The sequence below is a fragment of the Humulus lupulus genome, chromosome 5 (assembly GCF_963169125.1).
Source record: "Humulus lupulus chromosome 5, drHumLupu1.1, whole genome shotgun sequence".
NCBI lineage: Eukaryota > Viridiplantae > Streptophyta > Magnoliopsida > Rosales > Cannabaceae > Humulus > Humulus lupulus.
Window position 1 is genome coordinate 8,395,261 of NC_084797.1, and position 22,215 is coordinate 8,417,475.

General features: G+C 35.5%; 1 protein-coding gene across 1 annotated transcript; it reads right to left on the reverse strand.

Annotated features, from left to right (window-relative positions):
- Nucleotides 1-18,980: 18,980 nt before the first annotated feature.
- LOC133834337 (terpene synthase 10-like) lies at nt 18,981-21,854 on the reverse strand. The gene is made up of 7 exons (XM_062263922.1): nt 21,527-21,854; nt 21,096-21,366; nt 20,619-21,021; nt 20,115-20,333; nt 19,861-19,999; nt 19,474-19,722; nt 18,981-19,393 (listed from the first exon to the last, which is right to left on the reverse strand). Exons 1-7 carry the CDS (start codon nt 21,785-21,787, stop codon nt 19,082-19,084), a joined length of 1,854 nt encoding a protein of 617 aa, XP_062119906.1. The 5' UTR covers nt 21,788-21,854; the 3' UTR covers nt 18,981-19,081.
- Nucleotides 21,855-22,215: the final 361 nt, after the last annotated feature.

Below are 22,215 nucleotides of genomic sequence, written 5' to 3' on the forward strand. Positions count from 1 at the left end.
ATTTTGCTAAAAATTATCAAAAGTAGGCCAAAGTACAAAATTACTTAAAAAAAGATGATATTTTCACCAATTCCTCATATTATTATGCAAGGCTTTACTTTGATGGGTTGTAAATTGGTGGGTGCATACTCTCTACTTACAGCTCCCAATTTCTATGGTTTCTTTCAACTATTTAACACTTGTCATATAAATGTAAATTATTTGTTTACTATTTCAAACTTGTAACAAAAATGTAAATCATTTAACTAGATTTTTATTTACATTACGTAAAAAAATGAAAATATATTATGTTTTTGATATGTATTAAGTCATTCGAATCAAATTTTTGAAGAGAGTGTAAATACCAAGCTTAAAAGAAAACTGTATGTAGGGAAATTATATTTACATAAATATATGAACACACTTCTTTTTTTGTTAAACAATTGTATTAAGTAAAATGACTAAAATGTAGCATTTTAAATCTTTAATTCTATTTAGAGTAATAATATGTGTACTCAAAATTACACCCAAACATTATATACAATTTTATTTTTCAACAAATCACATTATTGCGAGTACTATATGTAATGTTTAGGTGCATATTTTTTATATTTTCTTTGAGTGCACATATCAACACAACATAGTACTATGTGGAATCTTTATTACTATGTGGAATCTTTATTGTTGTTGTAAACTCCTTTATCTGGTAGGCTTTCTTTATGGGAGATAGCCCCCATGTGGCTCTCAAATTTTGTTCTATTTGTAATTAAATAGTTTTTGTTTTCTAACCAAAAAAAAAAAAGAAAATTCATATATATTTTTTTTCTATAAAAAATGTGTTTATAACGGAAATTTTTGGTTTCAACGGTTTTTTATTTTTTTTCTTCGGTTAACTTTAACAAAATATTCTTATATTTAACAGAATATTCTTATATTTAACAGTAGATTGTAAACATGATTTAAACTTAAATAAATAAATAATTAAACAAATTAAAATATAATATTTTTGAGATATTTTACAATGATAATTATTTAAAAATAATAAAACCATATATTTTATAACTTAAATAAAATTTAATTAAACTTAATATTATATTAAACATATAATATATAATTTTTTGTTGTCAGTGCCAAATTTAAAATCTAGAACAAACATAAACTTAAACAAAAATAAATTAATTAATTTATTAAAATATGATATTTTAAAGATATTTTATGATAATTTAAATAATTAAATCATATTTATTTAAAAATAATAAAGACATTCATATCATATTTTTATCTTATTAATTTGTGTGATAGTTTGTTTTTTATCAAGTGATTTGAGCTTTTTTTCTTCATTAAATTCACCAAAGGACATTGCGAGATACATTAGAAACTTAAAATAGTTGATGCATGTATACTACTGTCTATACTGTGCCTTTTTCTATTGTTAATTTATTTTTAAATATTATTGTATTTTATATATATGTAGAGCTATAATTCATTTTATTATATATATAAAAAAAAACAGTGAACCAGTTTTTGTTAAAATTATAGACAATGTTTATAACTTTAAAACTAATCAAACGTGCATTGCATGTTGCTTCTACCTAGTATATATTATATGACTGAGTTTATTATATTTTTTAATTAGTTATCTTGAATCAATTTGTTGTACAACTTACGATAATTTTTTTTCTTTATTTCGTCTAATTGTAGAACTTTTTTTTTGACAAAGGAAAAATTAAGAAAAAAGTATTAAATAAATAGCTTTGTAAACATATTTTCAAAATATGGAATACGGTGACAAGTACAGTTGAAAAAATGAATTTGGAATATAATTGTAAAGCTATATTTTGGTACATAAATTTGCTATATATATGCTTCACTTTAAGCCCTTGTTTAACGCCTAAAATGTGACAACCACTAAGCGGTGGTTGTAGTATAATCGGGCGGTCGATCCACAAGGAGGTAACCTAAATCAAAAGATTAGTAGAAAATAACACAAAAAGTTAGTAACAAGAAATAAATAAAATTGTAAATGGAAAGAGGATTGAGATTTTGATATTGTATTTTTTTTAATGAAATGATAAAGTGAGATAGGTGAGATAAATGTAAGATGTAATCAAGAGTTTGAGAAATGGAAAGGTTTCAAGAATCATCCATATGCTTGCTTAGTTACTTGGTTACTTGATTTAAAAATACACAAGTAAATAGTTCACATCCCAACATTTACTTGGAAAATCTAACATTAAAGTCCATAGTTTTTCTAACAAAAGTTCATTTGAGTTATAAAGTTCTTTACTTTAAAAGCACAATGTTAATCTTATGAAAAATCTAAAAATGACAAAATACCCAAGGGCAATAATGTAATAGAAGATTAGACATAAAATTATGTATCAATATTACTTTTACTAATTAGAAGCACATAGAAACAGCATGACTAATCATATATACTATTAGCATGAGTAAATAAAGATAGCAAAATAAAGATTGAGATGAAAGAACATAAATAACTCAAATATATTACATTAAGAACATAGTAAATCAAAGTAGCAAAATAACATCACTTGCATATGGAATCATCCCTAACCTTCCTAGGAAGATTAGGCCATTATGCTCATGATTCTCACAAAATTCTAAGAAGAAAATATGAGAAGAAAGTGAGTGGAAATTTTGCTATAGTTTCTCTACTCTAAAAATTACATACCAAATGTGAAGAGAGTGTCCCTATTTATAGATGGAGAAAATGACTAAAAAGAAATTAAACAACAAAATGGGGTTTACAAAATAAATATGAAATATTAATAATAAGATATGATTTTGAAAAATCAAATCTTATTATTAATATTACCCTAGCTATTTTTGTGTATAGTCAAAATGCTCATTTTCTAAAATACCACAAAAACATGAGCTTTAAAGCTCAAAATGGCAATTTTACAAACCCAATACCCACAAAATATGGCTGATGACACAAGAGGGTTTTGACCCACTTTCAGCCAATGAGGGGGGGTGCCACGTAGGCAGGCTGTTGGAAGATGTCATTGGGTCACGGGCCTATGTTGTGGCTGGGAGAGTTGGGCTTGCACGTGACTGGGATGGCTGAAAAGAGGAGCTAGGCTCTTTGGGCGGATTGGGCCGTTGGGCCTGGAGGGAAACAAGGTTGCATGCATTAGAATTGCTAATTGATGGAGGCTGAAGGATATGCATATATGTGCATATGAGTTTTGGAGGATTAATGGTCACGTGGGTAGCTTGCTGAAGGAATGAAGCAAGGACTAACAAAAGGTCAAAGCTGGGTCAAAGGTGAGTCAAAGGTCAAAGATGGCTGCTGGGACGCGTGGCATGCAAGGGGCGCGACAAGTGGCGCGTTGGAGAGAAGGGAAAGCTGCAGGCCTATGGTGCTTTGGGCCGAATTTCTGGGCTTCAATTTTTGCAAAAATGCCAACTTTTTCTCCATTCTTCAACTTTATTTATTTATTTCTTCTTTGTGACAAAATGCATATTTAATTTCTACAAAATAACAATAAATTAAATCATAAATAAATATTTTCATTTATAAAATAAATCATATTAATTTAATGAAAATATTAATTAAACTTAATTTATTTTGGCTATTAAAATAAATAAATAATGCAATTTTCACCACTAATCAGCCCTACCGATAGGGCTCTTAGTGTTCTTAATTTGTGAATAGTTTTCGGCGCGATTTTTTTTATGACTGTGTATATTGTAGCTATTTAAAGCATCTTGCAAATTTTCAGAAAATTCCGAATAGTTTACAGTACCGAAAACTAGGTTCAAACATGTTGCACGCGTGACTAATTTTTTTTTATGCGCGTGAAAACAACATGTTTAAACCTAGTTTTCGGTACTGTAAAATATTCGGAATTTTCTGAAAAATTTACAGGATGCTCTAAACAGCTACAATATACACGGTCATAAATAAAAATCGCACCGAAAACTGTTCACAAGTCGAGAAACACTGAGAGCCCTACCGGTAGGGTTTAAAGTGAAGCCCCTATAAAAGAATTGTCCATATATATATATATAGTATGTTAAATTCTATATTTAATTAGAATAGTTTTATTTTTTGTTCCGGAAGTAATTAGTCTAAGTGTTAGACAAAATAGATATTTCATATAAAGATGATCATGAATCTGCTATATGTTTCTTTTTGGGGCATAGATGCCTAAGGTTCTGCCAAAATTTGATTTTATTCTTTAAAGTCTCCTTCGCCAATTCAAATATCCAGTAATATAAAAAATAAATTTATTATGATGTTGTAAGCTTATAACATAATTTTTTTTTCGGGTCCTTTAGTAAAATAACCTATTTTTTAAAGTTATTTTGCAATATAGCTTAGTTTTAATATTTCTTTGCAAAATGACTTCTCATAATTTTGATAGTTGGTTGAAAAATTCAAACAGCTGGTCGAAAATTTTAGATAGCTGGTCGAAAATTTTAGACAACTGGTCGAATTTTAGACAGAGACCATTTTGCAAAAGATTATCAAAAGTAAGTTAGAATGCAAAATCACTTAAGAAAAGAATTCATTTTCACCAATTACTTTTTTTTTTCTCTAAATAATAATAATAATAATAATTTATAGGAATACTCAAGCTTTTTTTCAAGTGTGATGGATAAACACCTAATTTTTTATAGGTCATTTGGAGTGACTAACGTTGTCTCTTTCACCAATAATTGCAAAGGGCCTGATAATTGTGACTGACATACTGACATTGCCTTCCACCAATAATTACAGATGAAGGACCTCTTTCACCAACGAAACACATCATGTGTTTCAATCAAAGTGTCATCAGGGAAATTTTTCTTTAGAATGTGGAGACTGACACTTAGGTTGGTACAGTATCCGAATCTCATTTTATTATTTTAAAAATTTGAAAATAGTGGGATCTACAAGAATAAGTAATTGGTAAGATGATTTTGAAAATAAAATTCAAATTAGTATTCTAATTTTGTGTTCTAAAATTAAAAATAAGAAAATTACGTTTTCTCTAATTCCAAATCATTCTATCCTAAACTCCTTCAAATCTATCACTTTTTAATATTTTCAGATTCCTACTAATCACATATTCAATTTTTCAAAACTCAAAAACAGTTTTCAGATACTGAACCAATCACATTTTCAAAAACATGTTTTCAGACTATAAATTCAGATTTTTATTTCAGAAACACATTTTTTAAAAATTCAGTTTTCTAATTGCAAACCAATCGGGACTTTATGTAAATATACACCCATTCTTCCATGTTCTTCTTTTTTGGCCACAAATCATCCTATGGATTAAAACTCTATGGTTTTAAACACTTGTAATGTAGAGGTTTAAATGTGCACTTGAGATGTTGATTCATGCATTGTTCTACATATGATTGTCCTTGTGAAAAGAGCAAAACATGGCTAGCAAGAGTTTCAGTTTCATTGCCATCCAATACATGTCCACATTCCTCCATAAGATCAGTAACATGTCATGGATATTCAAATCTCAAAGATGTTTTTTTTTTTCTCACTAACCAAGTAAAAACATCGATATCTTTACAGTCATGAAAATCATGGGCTAATATATAGTGCAACTCGAAAGTCTCACACCTTAATACAATGTCATGTGTTGATTTTGGACTCTCTGGTGATCTTGGAAACTCAGAATCAGACTCTTTCAAAAGAACACACATGGGGAAAAAAAGATGGTCAAAATATTTCTTTCAAACTAATCGAATCCATGCATATTAAAAGGATAATATTAATTGGTAAGGGGCACCTCAGCGGTGACCAACATCACAAGAAAGACTACAAAAAATCTTAGTTTTAGTCATAATAAATTTTGTGACTAAAAATAAAAAAATTGTGACTAAAAAAAATCATCTTACTTATGTCACCACTAAAAATTTCGTGGTTAAAAATATTAGTCACAAAAATCACAATTTATTGTCACTAAATGTATTTTTAGTCACAACAAACTTTATCATTAAAAATAATAGGTTGTGACTAAAACTACATTAGTGACAACTTGTGATTAAGTATGACTTTTTAGTCACAAGTAATTTTTTGTTGTTACTAAAAGTGATATTTAGTCACACAAAACATATGTTGTGACTAAATAGTTGTTACTAAAAGTTACATTTTTTTGTAGTGACGTATAGTTACTGATGTAATTCAATATCGGGTTCTACATATTTGAATTTATAAATATTATAAGGTATCGCTAACCAATTATGCGGTGCCGCCTCATGTGTTGTTGGATATCTTAACGTGCTAAATAACAACTCTATTAAAAGTGATAGGGAGGGTCCCAATGGTCATTTTTGTCATTTTACGATAATACCCCTCCCTTTACTACCACAACATAATACTCACTCTAATCAGTTAAAAGGATACGTTTGTAATAAAATATATTAACAAAGTTGAGTGAGAAACCTATTTATATTTTAAATTTATTATTTTATAACATCCTTCTATTCTGTTGAATAAATATCAATAATTGATTCCTTATTTATAATCACATATAAATATCTCCTTTTTTTTTAGCCTTTTAATGATTAATTTTTTATTTATTTCATGTTTCCTTTTTTATTCCTATTTTTTTTATTCAGTCTTTCCATTTAACCAAATAACAAAAACAAAAGTAAAAATGTTCACATATCATGACAAACTCAATTTTAAATAATGCTTGTAATGGTTTTGGTCACCTATTTCTTAGCACCATGTTCTAGTCACCAACTTTAGATACCAAGTTCTTGTCGCCACTTATCTCAAACTCTGAACCGTTTTCAGGATAATCAAAAGTCATTCTTCTTCAAGTTGTTTGCATTGAATTATAACTAATAATAATTAACTTCTTGTGCCTGTTTTATTGGTTATGAAGAGTGCCAAGTCAACGTTTGTTCTTATATAATTAGTTAAAAGTTATCACTACAAGAAATACACTCTTTAGCGGTGACATTATTAGCAGCGAGAAAGCTTGGTCGCCGCTGATATCAGACCAGATAATTTTTTTGATTAAAAATATTATTAGCGGCGATGTTTTTAATATTAGCGGCAGGGCCGGCCCTGAAAAAAAGTGAGCCTAAAACGGTTTTAATAAATTTGAAAAAAATAGGTCCTTTTGTATATGTAATTTTAAATAAAATTATACTAATATTTAGTAATATAAATACATTCCAAATTAAACTAATATTTTTGGGCCCTGGGTAGGGGTGGGCCCTAGGCACGGGCCTAGCCCGCCTATGCCCAGGGCCGGCCCTGATTAGCGACAATACTTGTCGCCGCTAATAAATTAAAAAATATACCTTGAAAAAAATGTGAGAAATTTCCCACCAACATGAATATATAAGACTATTAGCGTCGACATGTGTCGCCGCTAATAATCGCCACGTCAACAAAAAATATCAGCGGCAACACGTGTCGCCGCTAATAGTCGCCACGATATCAGTTTTAAGCCTCGACTTCTCCTCCCCCTTTCCTTTTTTTTTCTTCTACAAAATCCCTCCCCTCCCCGAGCCACCCTCTCCCTCTCCCCCTCCCCCAACCACCCTCTTCTGGAGCTCACCCACCTTCTCCCCTCCGCCCCCACCCCTATCCCGCCCCTCCGCCCCCACCCCTATCCCGCCCCTCCGCCCCCTTCTCCACTTCGCACCTCCGCCCCCACCTTGAGCCCGCCCCTTCGCCTCCACCCTGAGCCCGAGCCGCACCCCTCTGCATCTCCTCCTCCACTCCGAGCCCGCCCCTCCATCCCCACCCCGAGCCCGAGTCGTGCCCCTCCGCACCTCCGCCCCCACCTCGAGCCTCCACCGACGCCACCTCCACTGCGCCTCCACCGTATCTCCACCGAAGCCACCACCATATAATTATATAGGTATATATTATATATATGTATATTATATATACGTAAATATATTTATATATGTTTTTTTCATTCTGTTTTTTATTATTTATTTGTTGATTGTTTTTAATTTATTTTATGTTCTGTTTTTAATTCTTTTAGTTTTGTGTTTTATATATATGTGTATAACTATATATATAAATGTGTATATTTATATTTGTGTGTATATGTGTGTGTTTATTTATATATATATGTATATGTGTAGATATATGTATGTGTGTATATATAAGTATATGGATATATATATATATGTGTGTGTGGGTGTGTGTGGTGTATATGTATATGTGTGCGAGGTCTATATATATGTTTTATGTATTTATTTTATGTGTGTTATAATTTTTTTTTGTTTTACTAACTTTCTTTTCTATTTAGGAGAAAATAAATTGGTAGTAATTTTTGGAACCTTTTCTTTTGGAGCATTTTATTAATTGGTATGTGTCGCTTATTTCTTGTTTTATTATTATTATTTACTATTGTTAGATGAGTTTGAATATCCTAAATATTCATCCACAGTGAAGTAGGTTCTGAGATACACATTGTGTGTTGCGGTGATAAGGGAGGTTATGAACTTGCATGTATTAGTGAAGTATGCTCTATGAAATTTTTGTGTACTGCAGAGATATAATGAAGAAACTTATAGTGTGTTGTTTGAATTATTTTTTTTTTTAACTATTTACAAATGGCCAAGTCATTAGTATAGGGGAGATGCTGCCCAATTTTTTGTAGATTTATAGGATCGAGGGTCATGATAAAGTCTTTATAAGGTCGTGGGTCGGGATAGGGTCTTTATAGGGTCGTGGATTAGGATATGGTTGGGGTCAGGATAGGGTTCATAGAGTCAGGATAGGGTCGGGGGTCGAGATAAGGTCTTTATAGGGTCAGGATAGGGTCAAGATAGGGTCTTTATAGGGTCAGGACATGGTTCATAAGGTCGGGATAGGGTCAGGGTCGGGATAGGGTCATAGAGTCGGGATAGGGTCGGGGGTCGGGATAGGTCTTTATAGGGTCAAGATAGGGTCGGAATAGGGTTCATAAGGTTGGGATAGGGTGAGGATAGGGTTCATAGGGTCGGGGGTCGGGATAGGGTCTTTATAGGGTCGGGATAAGGTTCATAGTATTAATGTGAGCGGTGAATGGTATAAAGATGAACTGTACAGACTTGCTAGGCTTGATGATCTAGTTAGAGGTTGGGCTTGGAAAGTTGTTGAAGAAGTGAATTGTAAAGCCCTAAACTCCAGGGACCGTTACAGTGTGCCTTTTAAACAATGCTAAACTTGCTAATCGAGTCATTTGGCCATAATCATGTAACTAAGTATGATTAGCGGTTTATGGATTAAAATTTTTGGTTAAGATATAACGTTTCATTAGAAATATCATGTCACCAAATCATAAAGTGCATGCCGAAGCCCAGCAAGAAAACTAAATATGCTCATGATCAGAAATATCATGTCACCAAATCATAAAGTGCATGCCTAGAAATAATAGCCTTAATCGCGCATGAAAATAAGTGCACATAATGATGGGTATCCAAGATAAGGAATCTTGCCCTCTTGAGTGGATGACTACCAAATCAATCATAATCAGATAAGTGATTTAACACTGGTGGTTCCGATAACCATGCTGGCCTTATGGCCCCAAATAGAAGAGTGACAGTTGTAAAAGTCACTAAGGTGGGTTCCATTCCCATTATAAATAAGTGAACATGTCACTAACTTAAACATAATCAGTGATTGATAAGCAAGTCACCAATGCAAACCAATCGAGTGACCATAGAGTCCCTACTATGGGTACTGCTCCCTTAGCCATGTGACGGTAGGATCACTTGGGCTTTACAAATAAGTGATCCTTTCACTAGCTTAAGCAAGGTAGATATTTGATGAAATAGTCACCAACATAAACCTACCGAGTGACCATAGAGTCACAACTGTGGGTACCGCTCCCTTAGCCATGTGACAAAACAATCACTTAGGCCTTTGGCCCTGGCTCTGAGTAACTAGTCATAGACTAGTCAAGTGCTTATAATTTTCATCGAACTTAGGGTCGGTCCATAATTAATGCTCCATATGAGTCATTCAATGCTGATGTTCATCGAACTTAGGGTCAGTTCATCATTAATACCCCATATGAGTCATTCAATGCTGATATCGATTAGATCTAATCTCTTATCGACTCTGCGTTCATGACGCTTATGCCGTTTCTGACTCTTAGGTCAGTAACACGCGACTAGTGCTGATTCTGAATAGTCAATGCCATACACAAGTAAGCAATGCTACGAGACATATATAATATGTCGAATATCCGAATATAGGGCATTCAACATGCTTACTTAACATTTGCTAGCATAATTATGATCATGCACAAACACAGAGACTCAAGCTCTGATCAATCTCATATTTAACATTCATGGCATGCCCTAACCACATGTTTCTCGTGCATCATATGTTTCACATATAAACACTCGACACGCCTCAATAATAACCATACATGTCATATATACATAGGGTGCAGTTTTCTTACCTTTGGTCCAAGCACGGGTTACCAATAAATGAGCCGCAAGCACGATCCTGATTCCAAGCCTCTAGTGATAACCTAGTCACAACCATAAATGATGATCCAATGAGTTCAAGTTCTAAAACCAATCTCGGAACCAAGACCTAGCCTCCGGGACATCAAATCCCACTAAACCGGGTAGTAGCGATCCCGAGGCCTAAAGTTTGAGTTCCCATGATCAAAGCATCGATTTGGCCAAAAATGGCCCCAAGCGCCGCGACCCCACTAACCAAGCGCCGCGGCCCCCAGGCCAAACATAAACCTCCACCTGCTTCATCGAGCCTGGGCCGCGGCGCCCAAGAACAGGGCCGCAGCCCAACCACGAACCAGCCATTTTTCCCCGATTTTACCATTTTAAAACCTTCCAAAAACCTATCCAAACATCTCCAAACTAAAAAAATCAAAGTTCCCAAATATCCCCATGATCCAAAACCAACAAAACCCAAGTCTCAAATCATCCAAAAACTCATCAAAACACAAAGTCCAATTCAAGCTTAAAAACTTTAAAAACTTAAAACTTGAATTACCTTCGATTAAGTTGTTCCCAACTAAATACTCCGACCAATAAGCTTCTAATCTCCCCTAGGATCGCTATGCCTTGATCCTCGCTTGAATCCGAGTCCTAGAACTCTAGTTTCCTTCGAAAATGCGATCGGGTGCCGAAAATGGAACTTTGAGGGAGAGAGAACTTGTTGAATGTTCTTTTTATTTCTTAACAGGTTACTTCAAGCTTAAGTAGCCTCAAACAAATCCTAACGGGTTAATGACCAAAATATGAAAGTCACCCAATTAATCAGAAATGGGTTCACATGCATATTTAATACACCTAAACATGCATATAATCATTTAATACCATAATAAATCAATTATGGCCCTCCCGGCCTCCTAATCAAGGTCCTCAACCTTATTAGGGATTTTGAGTCATTACAACTATCTCATCCTTACAGAAATTTCATCCTCAAAATTTATCTGAACTGCCCGGAATATAAATTTCGCATAACTGATTCCAGTTTTCCAGGTCGTTCCCTCGACCTCACTGTTTCTGTAACATACCTTAACCCAAGGTATAAGTTTGTTCCTCAGAACACTATTCTTTCTGTCTCATATCTGAACTGGCTATTCCTTACCGTATAACTTAGCCTCAATCTCCAGATTCTTACCACTCAACTCATGAGTTCCTTTTAACCCATGCCCTCAGCATGGAAATACATAATACACTGTATACAACTGACAGTGCCAAAGATAAGGCCGATCCAAAGTCAACCTGACCAGTCCTATCCAGGACTCACACGGTCATAAAAAAATCTAGGGCTTAATTTGCCTTACCTCCTCACTCCCTTTCCATGGTGATACTTTTAAAGAAGATACAATCTTCTGCCTGGAACTCCATGTTCCTACTTTTCAATTCAGTAAAACTTTTCCATTTACTCTGAGAAGTGAGCATTCAAGCTCTAACCTCTATTAAACTCAATGGTCCCCTGAACCACCTCAGGATCCAAATATACATCTCACCATCTCATTCCAAGTGAATGGGCTATAAACATTCTCAAACATACCTCATCTCATAAGGTACTTTTCCAATACTGGATAACTCGCTTCCTCTCTCTGATTTACCATCAGTACGAGGACAATGAACTATACAGAATTCCAACTGTATACTCATCGCCTTCCTTAACCCTTTCAAGACCTGGAAGTAATAATAGAGTCTTCATCTGATAAGATAGACCTTGAATTTCATGAAGGCGCACTATCTCTCTCATATAGAGATCTGAATACTGATCAGCTGCATTATTTGTCTTTACTGATAGGAATGAACTCACTTGGAATACAGGTCCATAATGACCCAATGCCAAATCACGTTGACCCACTAACCTGGGCAATCCAACCACGAAACCCATCGTGATGCTTTCTTGTTTCCATTATAAAATACTCAAAGGCTGCAATGGCCTGACTGATTTCTGATGCTCTGATTTGACTTGCTAACAGGTTAAAACTTTACCATGTATTCCATTATGTCCCTCTCCATCCCAGGCCAACACGATAAAGCTTTCATATCCTGTTACATTTCCATGATGCCTGGATAAAGAGAATAAGAGAGCATCATGAGATTCATCCAGAATCTCCCATTAATCCCAGTGTCCTTCAGATCCCAAGTCTGATCCTTATACCTCAATAAATTCATACTTGACACTGTATAATCCTTAGCTAATCCAGCTAAGACTTTTCACTCAGCCTTTCCTACCTGTGGTTCACTCAATCGTCTTTCCTTTTGATCTTCTCTGAGATATTAATCTCAAGCATAAAACTGGCCACCTGGCCCACCAGAAACTCTACTCTAGTTTTGGTCAGATCCTTTAACCAACATGTTGCATAAGCGATCACTTTTCTCTGTCACTGAGGTGTCATAACCACCTACTAACTGATTCTGATCTGCAAGAAGACTCATAACTCTTTCCTGAAGCACCTATAATATCCTGCCCATCCAAGGAAACTCCTGTCCTCTAAGGCATTCCTTGACCTTGGAAAATCTCCAACTGAGAATATACTATAATACCGTCAATCAAGACGTTCACAAATCCTATTCAAATAATCCTTTGAATGCTCTGTCCATCTAATTCATCAAGACACTCAACAGTAATTGAACTCTCAAATCATAACTCAGCACTCCTAGTGCCCTTATTTGATACAATAGACTTCTGCTTAACCTTCTCCCTGATCTCTAGCTGGTAATAACCAGATCAAAAATCCACCTTAGAGAATGCCATATTACTCAATAACTGAACCTTTAATTCTTACAACTTTGCTGAGCCGTTCAATACAGTGCCCTAGACCTGATTCCATCCCTGACATTAATCAAATAACCATTTTGTCTTTTCACATAAAGGAAACCCTGGCAAGTTCCCTGGAAACACATCCAGAAACTCACAGACTAATCCAGTCTGTTCTGATCCCACTGGCACAATCTAAGTGGTATTCACCACACTAGCTATGAGTTCTATGCATCTCCCTGCCATCAGCATACAAAATCCCTACACAGTGCCAACTAACACAAGGCTCTTTCCCACTCTCAAGCTCAAGAGTTACTATCTTTACCTTGCAGTCTAGCATTGCCCCACACTTACTTAACCAATCCATGTCTTGAATCATACTAAAGCCAGTCATAATCAACTTTATCAAAATCGCTGATGAGTCCTTTTTATCATAACCTTACTCATCTCTTAGATCACCAATACAGTATCGCATTCCCATCACAACATAACCATGTGATCTGCATAACAACTCTATACCTCTCTATATACAACAAACAAAGAACAACATGGCACCAAAACCAGTCAGCATAATACAAAATCAGAGCTAAAAAGTTGACCTACCACCCCTGAGGAACTAGTCTCAATCTCAGTCTCTGGCTGCATCGAAACAAACACTCAAGCTGGAGTCAAGCTGTCCATCCTATTTTTCTCATACTCCCTTAGCCTTGGGAAATTCTTCCTACGATTCCCCACCTTTCCACAAAAGAAGCATACCTTTGCTCGACATTTTCCCAGATGACGCCTCTTGCACTGATTGCATATTGGATAATTCTTCTAACTTTCATTCTTGCTTGCTCCAATAAGTGGAGATACCACTATCTGAGCTTCGTGCTCTCCAGTACTCTTCTGCCCAATCTGATGTCCTACACTCTCAACAGTAAGAGCCTTCCCTACCACCTGAGCGTAAGTAGAGATTTCATACACTGGGGCAACTCTAATGCCCTAAGCTATCCGGGAATTCAATTCTTGGATAAACCTTTCTTTCTGAGCTACATATGTGGGTACCATGTCAAAAGCGAACTTGGCCAACCCATCAAATCTGCTAACATACTCAGTTACTATTGCATTTCCCTGAACGAGATTCATAAATTCATTCACTTTAGCAATCTTGGTTGCATCACAGTAATACTTCTCATTAAACAGCTGCCTAAATTCTTTCCAATCCATCACAGCTGTATCTCGTGTTTGGGATACCACTTCTCACCACGTCTGGACATCATCCCACAATACATATGTAGCACAGATCACCCTATCGTGACCTACCAGCCCCATACTATCGAGAATGGAACTGATCATGCACATCCATTGCTCAGCTCTGAATGGATCTAGGCCTCCCTCAAAGACTAGAGGGCAATACTTCTGGAATCTTCTACAGAGAAATTCCCACCTGCTCTCAACCCTAGGCTGAGCCAAAATTGGTGCCACTCCTGGCAAAACAAAGGAAGAGGTGTTTCCTGACAGGTTCTACTGTTGCTTCAAACACCTAATCTCTTCCTCCTACCTCTGCAATCTTGATTGCACATTTGTAAACATTTGTTGGAAATTCTGAGGGGCAGATGAAGAACTCAACCCCTGGCTGAAACTCCCAGCCTCTGTATAACCACCACCAGGCCTCATTATCTGCCTTGGATATAAACTTGTTGATTGAATCTGCAGTCAATAACTTGACCCATTAATCATAATGAGCATATCAATAGCTTTCCCCACCAGATCAATCTTACCACACTACAATTACAAACCACTGCAGTGCTAAAAACATGCCATGGCATTCATACATTAATCATAATCCCTGCTCTTCCAACATTCACACCATGTCTCAAATTCCAGCATGCAAATATCACAATTATAGTATTCATGGAGCAGGTAATCATATGATCATATTCATATGTATATTCACGGAGCATATAATCATATAGTCAAGAGCCAGGCTCTATCAGAATCTCATGCTCCCTAATAAAATGTGCAGGTAAAGCATTTACATTCTATTTAAGCAGTTAAGCACATAACTACAGAAATAGTTACCATTCCCTGAGTGAAGCTATCTTTAGTGACAAGTGTACATGCCCAGCTTGACTTCAGGAACCATAAACCTTGGCTCGCTCTGATGCCAAGTTGTAACGCCCTAAACTCCAGGGACCATTACGGTGTGCCTTTTAAACAGTGCTAAACTCACTAATCGAGCCATTTGGCCATAATCGTGTAACTAAGTATGATTAGCGGTTTAGGGATTAAAAATTTTGGTTAAGATATAACGTTTCCTTAGAACGTTTACTGTACATTGGGATCCCAAAAATATAATTTAAAGGTTCATTACAAGAAAATATTTACAATGAGCCAATCTAAGTGGAAAAATAGGGTTTAATCCTAGTTCCTCTTTCAACCCTCGGCCGTGGTGGTCGAGCAGCCGCATATGTACACATCGTCACCTAAGCTCTCCAACTCAAGGATGGTCCAGCTTTCTTTTGCCTTTACCTGCACCACATTGCACCCGTGAGCCGAAGCCCAACAAGAAAGCTCAATATGCTCATGATTAGAAATATCATGTCACCAAATCATAAAGTGCATGCCTCGCAATAATAGCCTTAATCACGCATGCAAATAAGTGCACGTAATGATGGGTATCCAGGATAAGGAATCCTGCCCTCCTGAGTGGATGACAATCAAGTCAACCCTAATCAAATAAGTGATTTAACACTGATGGTTTGATAACCATGCTGGCCTTATGGCCCCAAATAGAAGAGTGACAGTTGTAAAAGTCACTAAGGTGGGTTCCATTCCCATTATAAATAAGTGAACACGTCACTAGCTTAAACATAATAAGTGATTGATAAGCAAGTCACCAATGCAAACCAATCGAGTGACCATAGAGTCACTACTGTGGGTACTGCTCCCTTAGCCATGTGACGGTAGGGTCACTTGGGCTTTACAAATAAGTGACCCTTTCACTAGCTTAAGCAAGGTAGGTATTTGATGAAATAGTCACCAACATAAACCTACCGAGTGATCATAGAGTCACAACTGTGGGTACCGCACCCTTAGCCATGTGATAAAACAATCACCTAGGCCTTTGGCCCTGGCTCTGAGTAACTAGTCATAGACTAGTTAAGCGCTTATAATTTTCATCGAGCTTAGGGTCGGTCCAGCATTAATGCTCCATATGAGTCATTCAATGCTGATGTTCATCGAACTTAGGGTCAGTCCAACATTAATACCCCATATGAGTCATTCAATGCTTATATTGATAAGATCTAATCTTTTATTGGCTCTGCGTTCATGACGCTTATGCCGTTTCTGACTCTTAGGTCAGTAACACGCGACTAGTGCCGATTCTGAATAGTCAGTGCCATACACAAGTAAGCAATGCTACCAGGCATATATCATATGTCAAATATCCGAATATAGGGCATTCAACATGTTTACTTAACAATTGCTAGCATAATTATGATCATGCACAAACACAGAGACTCAAGCTCTGATCAATCTCATATTTAACATTCATGGCATGCCCTAACCACATGTTTCTCGTGCATCACATGTTTCACATATAAACACTCGACATGCCTCAATAATAACCATACATGTCATATATACATGGGTGCAGTTTTCTTACCTTTGGTCCAAGCACATGTTACCAATAAACGAGCCGCAAGCACGATCGTAATTCCAAGCCTCTAGTGATAACCTAGTCACAACCATAAACGATGATCCAATGAGTTCAAGTTCTAAAACCAATCCTGGAACCAAGACCTAGCCTCCGGGACATCGAATCCCACTAAACCGGGTAGTAGGAATGATCCTGAGGCCTAAAGTTTGAGTTCCCATGATCAAAACATCGATTTTGCCACAAATGGCTCCAAGCGTTGCGACCCCACTAAACAAGCGCCGCGGCCCCTAGGCCAAACAGAAACCTCCAACTGCTTCATCGAGCCTGGGCCGCGGCCCAACCACGAACCAACCATTTTTCCCCGATTTTACCATTTTAAGACCTTCCAAAAACCTATCCAAACTCAAAAGTAAAAGTTCCCAAACATCCCCATGATCCAAAACCAACAAAACCCAAGTCTCAAATCATCCAAAAACTCATCAAAACACAAAGTCCAATTCAAGCTTAAAAACTTTAAAAACTTAAAACTTAAAAATGGAATTACCTTTGATTGAGTTGTTCCCAACTAAATACTCTGGCTAATAAGCTTCTAATCTCCCCTAGGATCGCTATGCCTCGATCCTCGCTTGAATCCGAGTCCTAGAACTCTAGTTTCCTTCGAAAATGCGATCGAGTGCCGAAAATGGAACTTTGAGGGAGAGAGAACTTACTGAACGTTCTTTTTATTTCTTAACATGTTACTTCAAGCTTAAGTAGCCTTAAACAAATTCTAACGCTCGGGGTCCCGAAAACGTCCCTGGGGGCAAAATAGTCAAAACCTCCAGAATTTCCCCCCTGATCTTACTAACTCCCAATTTATCACCAAATACTTATTCCCATTACCCAATAACCTGGTAATGTGCTAAATACCCCTTGACTTACTCCGAGTCAAGAATAAATCCCGTTGTGACTATTCCACTAGCTTACCTCCTAGGATCGTCTCGTGTTGAGTAACCCTAGCATAACCAAATAATAATAAAGTACCACACACACATGCCACATATATGCCAAATATGCCCGAAATGGCCAAAATATGAAAGTCACCCAATTAATCAGAAATGGGTTCACATGCATATTTAATACACCTAAACATGCATATAATCATTTAATACCATAATAAATCAATTATGGCCCTCCTGGCCTCCTAATCAAGGTCCTAAACCTTATTAGGGATTTTGGGGCATTACATGAATCATTGGCAAGTTTGTGATATTCTGGACAGTTCTGATCAAATTGTTGATATTGATGTTGTACATGACACAAACTCATCCAATTTCGTATTGTCTGTTGAGCTCGGGGAGTTGGTTGTTCAACAATCTAATCAACCAACAACATTCATATGCAACATCACCCGACCTTCTTCAACTGGTCAAGATACCGATGCTTTTGTTAAGGGAAAATACCAGTTTGACCCCTATGTTTTTCCCAAATACACAATCTGCCCCTGTGTTTTGTTAAATGAAAATTCGGACCCGATGTTTGACAAAATGGATAAAAATAGTACCTTATACCCAATTCGGTAAAAAAAAATTCAAATATAATCTTTCATTCTAACTCCTCGACCACTTTCTCCACTTCTCTGAACCCATCGCATCACTAACGACCCAAGAATTGATCTTATAATTGGAAATATTTTGACCAAAATCGGGTCTAGGGTACTATTTTGAGCCATATTGTAAAACACAGGGTCCGAATTGTTATTTAACAAAACAAAGGGGCCGATCGTGTATTTGAGAAAAATATAGGGACCCTTTTTGTTGTAGTGTATATAGAGAAATCATCAAGATATATATAATTTTTTTGTGACTAGGCCATAAAATAATTGACTATTGTGACGAATAAATATAATTTAGTCAAAAGTTGTTACTAATGTAGTTTTACAGTAAGAGTGTTGCTATTTGGTACCTTAAGGTGTCCAATAACACATGATGAGGTGACATCCTATGGTTGGTTAGTGATACCCCACAATACTTATTAAATTCAAATTTGTGGGACCCAATATTGTATTGCGCCAATAGTAATATGCCACCTTACTTGTGGTGTTGGGCACCAGTGGTGCCCTTTAGGAATTGTCTCTTGTAATGGTAATAAGCAAGCATACATTATTTAATTCTTCTGAAAACATGTAAAATATAATCCAAATTATAATAAGCATTACAAAAGCAACCGAAATTTAAAGAGCCAATAAGGTTGTAATTGAATCATGACAATGATGATAATTAAGTTGCTCCTATTGGGCCAAGGGGAATAGGGTGAATTAGTAATGACAATACATGATCATTTGTTTGGCGGTCTTGAATACCATGTCCATCTCCATATTGATAAATGCAATGTGCCATTCTAGCAAGATTTGTAGAGATTTCAATGAAAGCCTTAGAGAATGGAGAGTCATATATGTAATCTTTGTTAAGACACTTCCATGTTTCATTTACTAATAACATCATATATTGACGAGCCTCGTCTTCAGACACACCAAGTTCATGCATATGGCATTGAATTGATTTGGGCACATCACCTCTTTTCAGTTCATCCTAATAAAACAAAGAGAAAGAAATATATTTACTATTAGCAAAAGTAATCAAAAAGTTGAAGAAAAATGTATATATAGTACCGTTGAAGTTGCGAGATCATTCGTAAGTCGTAAAATAATTGATGAATGGCGTATTATGCTAGGGTATTCATCCAAGCAACTTAAGGCATCTTCCTTTGTTGGATTCGCTACAAAAATGTATATATGTGATAATATAACAGGTCCTGCTATTGAAATCCATGCATTCTCAATGTACTCTTCAAATGTTGGTGTGTATCCCTTGTAGTACCACTTTGCTTCCCTTAAATAAGATTTGCACAGATCTGCCCACTAAAACAGAAAGAAAAAAAAAATCATAATTATACATAGAATTACATAAGATCTCTTAAAACACATACACAAAAGAAAAAATAATATTACAAAGCTCTAAGACCAATAAAAAAATTGACATTAAAACAAAGTTAGTACCGCTTTTTGAAGGTATTTTTTTACATGGAGGCTTTTCCCTTTTAACACATCAAATGCATAATCATTTATGAAGTTGTACAAAGCAAGGAAACATGTCTTCATATACTCTGGGAGCCCATCCATAGCATTAATATCCCATCTACATTAAATTACATTATAATAAGAAAGGTAAATTACTACAAATATTAATTAATATTAAGTAATTGTATTTCAAATCAAACAAAAATTAAAATTGTAAGTAGTCTCATACCAACCTCTCAACCACATCAGTGAATAGCTCCAATTCATCTAGTGTACCATAAACATCATATATGTCATCTATTACTGTTATTAAAGCATTTACTTTTGTAGCCATTCTTCTACAACTTGTGTAATGTGGCTCAAATGAAACTCCTATTGTCCACAAGTAATTCACCATCATTCTATCTCTTGCAAATTCCAACTTTTGTCCCAAACCAGTGCTTTCCCACCAGCTTAATTACATGCATGATACAAAAAATTAAAATTATAATGTTACATATAAAGAAATCTTAAGCTAGGTATCTAATATCACATAAAATAGCACATTTAAAATTTAAAATCGGCACCACTTATTATGTTGTAATAATAATAGTGTTGAACACCATCAACCGTGCATAAAGTATTACGTTATATGGTGTTGAGCACGTTAATGTAGCAATCGAATAAATTAAACATATTAGAAATAAACCCTTAGGGTGAATTAATTTAAGAGAAAATAAATTAATCATATCACGTACCTAAATGCATATTTAAGTTCTTCTTGGTATGTTGATTGGACAACGTTGAAATCTAGTTTAGCTAACATAAGTAGAGTAGGGTTCATGTGTGGTCTCCTCTCGTACACATCAATAAACCACCTGGTATCCAATCTTAACATTCTCCAGTGTAGTGGAAGCTCCAAGGCATGGCTCACTAGTTCATAAAGACAACTATCATCATCATTTTGTTCTAATTGCTGCCCTTTCATCATGATGTATTCCTCAAGACATTTCTTTGTGGTGTGTCTTGCCTCTTCCAAAATACCATCATCACCTTCTACCAAGTAGAATGAAGCTTCGTACAAAGATAACAATCCTTTTGTTTCATGGGTAAAAGCCCTTAAATTCCCTGGAATATTATCCTTGCATGTACTAAAAATTTCTGCAATCATATATAAACATTATTTTAAGTAGTAATAATGATCAAAAGGAATCATAGAGTGATACCATATATACCTTGAGACACTGGATAACCATGCTGTCGTAGGAGTCTAAACTCAAGAGAAGTGGCATATATATTGTTGGTCTTGTAGATATAGTTATTGCTATTATATATATCTTTCAATATACCATTTACTTGATCCTCAAAGTGGTATGATATTCCAAGTCTTTGCAACACATCAATCAGTTCAAGTTGAGATAAAGGGTCGTCCTCATCTCTTGCTCTCTTCACCATCACTCTTACCTCTTTCTTCAGTTTCTCAATTTGTTCGCCATATGCTTCTGCCTGCGTACAATAAGTGGTAATATATATATATGTATATATATGATAATGATGATGATGATGATGATGATGATGATGATGATGATGATGATGATGATGATGATGATGATGATGATGATGATGATGATGGGAAATTATTAATTAAGAGGCAGTTGTTCATTACCGTGAAAGGGGTAGAAAGTGATTGAACGTAGTCAAAATGCCAAAGTGGGGGCTGGTAGTTGGCTGATCTTCGAGGAATAATGGTCATGGTTTCATGATCATCATCACTACTATGATTTGAACTACATTTCAGAGAGTGACGACGACGAAGACGAGAATAAGTAGAGAAGCTATTAGATGGTACTCGTGGTGGTTGACGATTAAAGCTAATACTACTAGTACTGACAATCAAGAGTGAAGCTAACTGATATGAAACAGCCATTCTTTTTTTTTTCTTCTAACTTTTGTCGACTTTATTGCCTAATTATATTGATGATAATTTGGTTCTATTTATATACGATTACAACATTTTAATGATTAGATGGAAAAACATTAAAACTTGGGAGGGTTTGGGTACAAGCTCACGAGCTCCAAGAACATCGGTGGTCCTGGGCATGTTGACAAACACAGAACTGATGATGTTCTTTGATGAGCTGAACTATTCAAAAACATGTATGATATGAAATGTCATAATATGAATTATTATATCATACGTACACTTTTGTCCCAAATATATTTAAAACGTGTACGATATAGCTTGTGTGGTTGTTAGTGAAAGGGATTCAAAATTCAGGGAGGGATTCATAGGGGCTTTTGGCAACCCCAAATTTTTTTTTTCAAAAAATATTATATATATAGTACTTTTAAGGC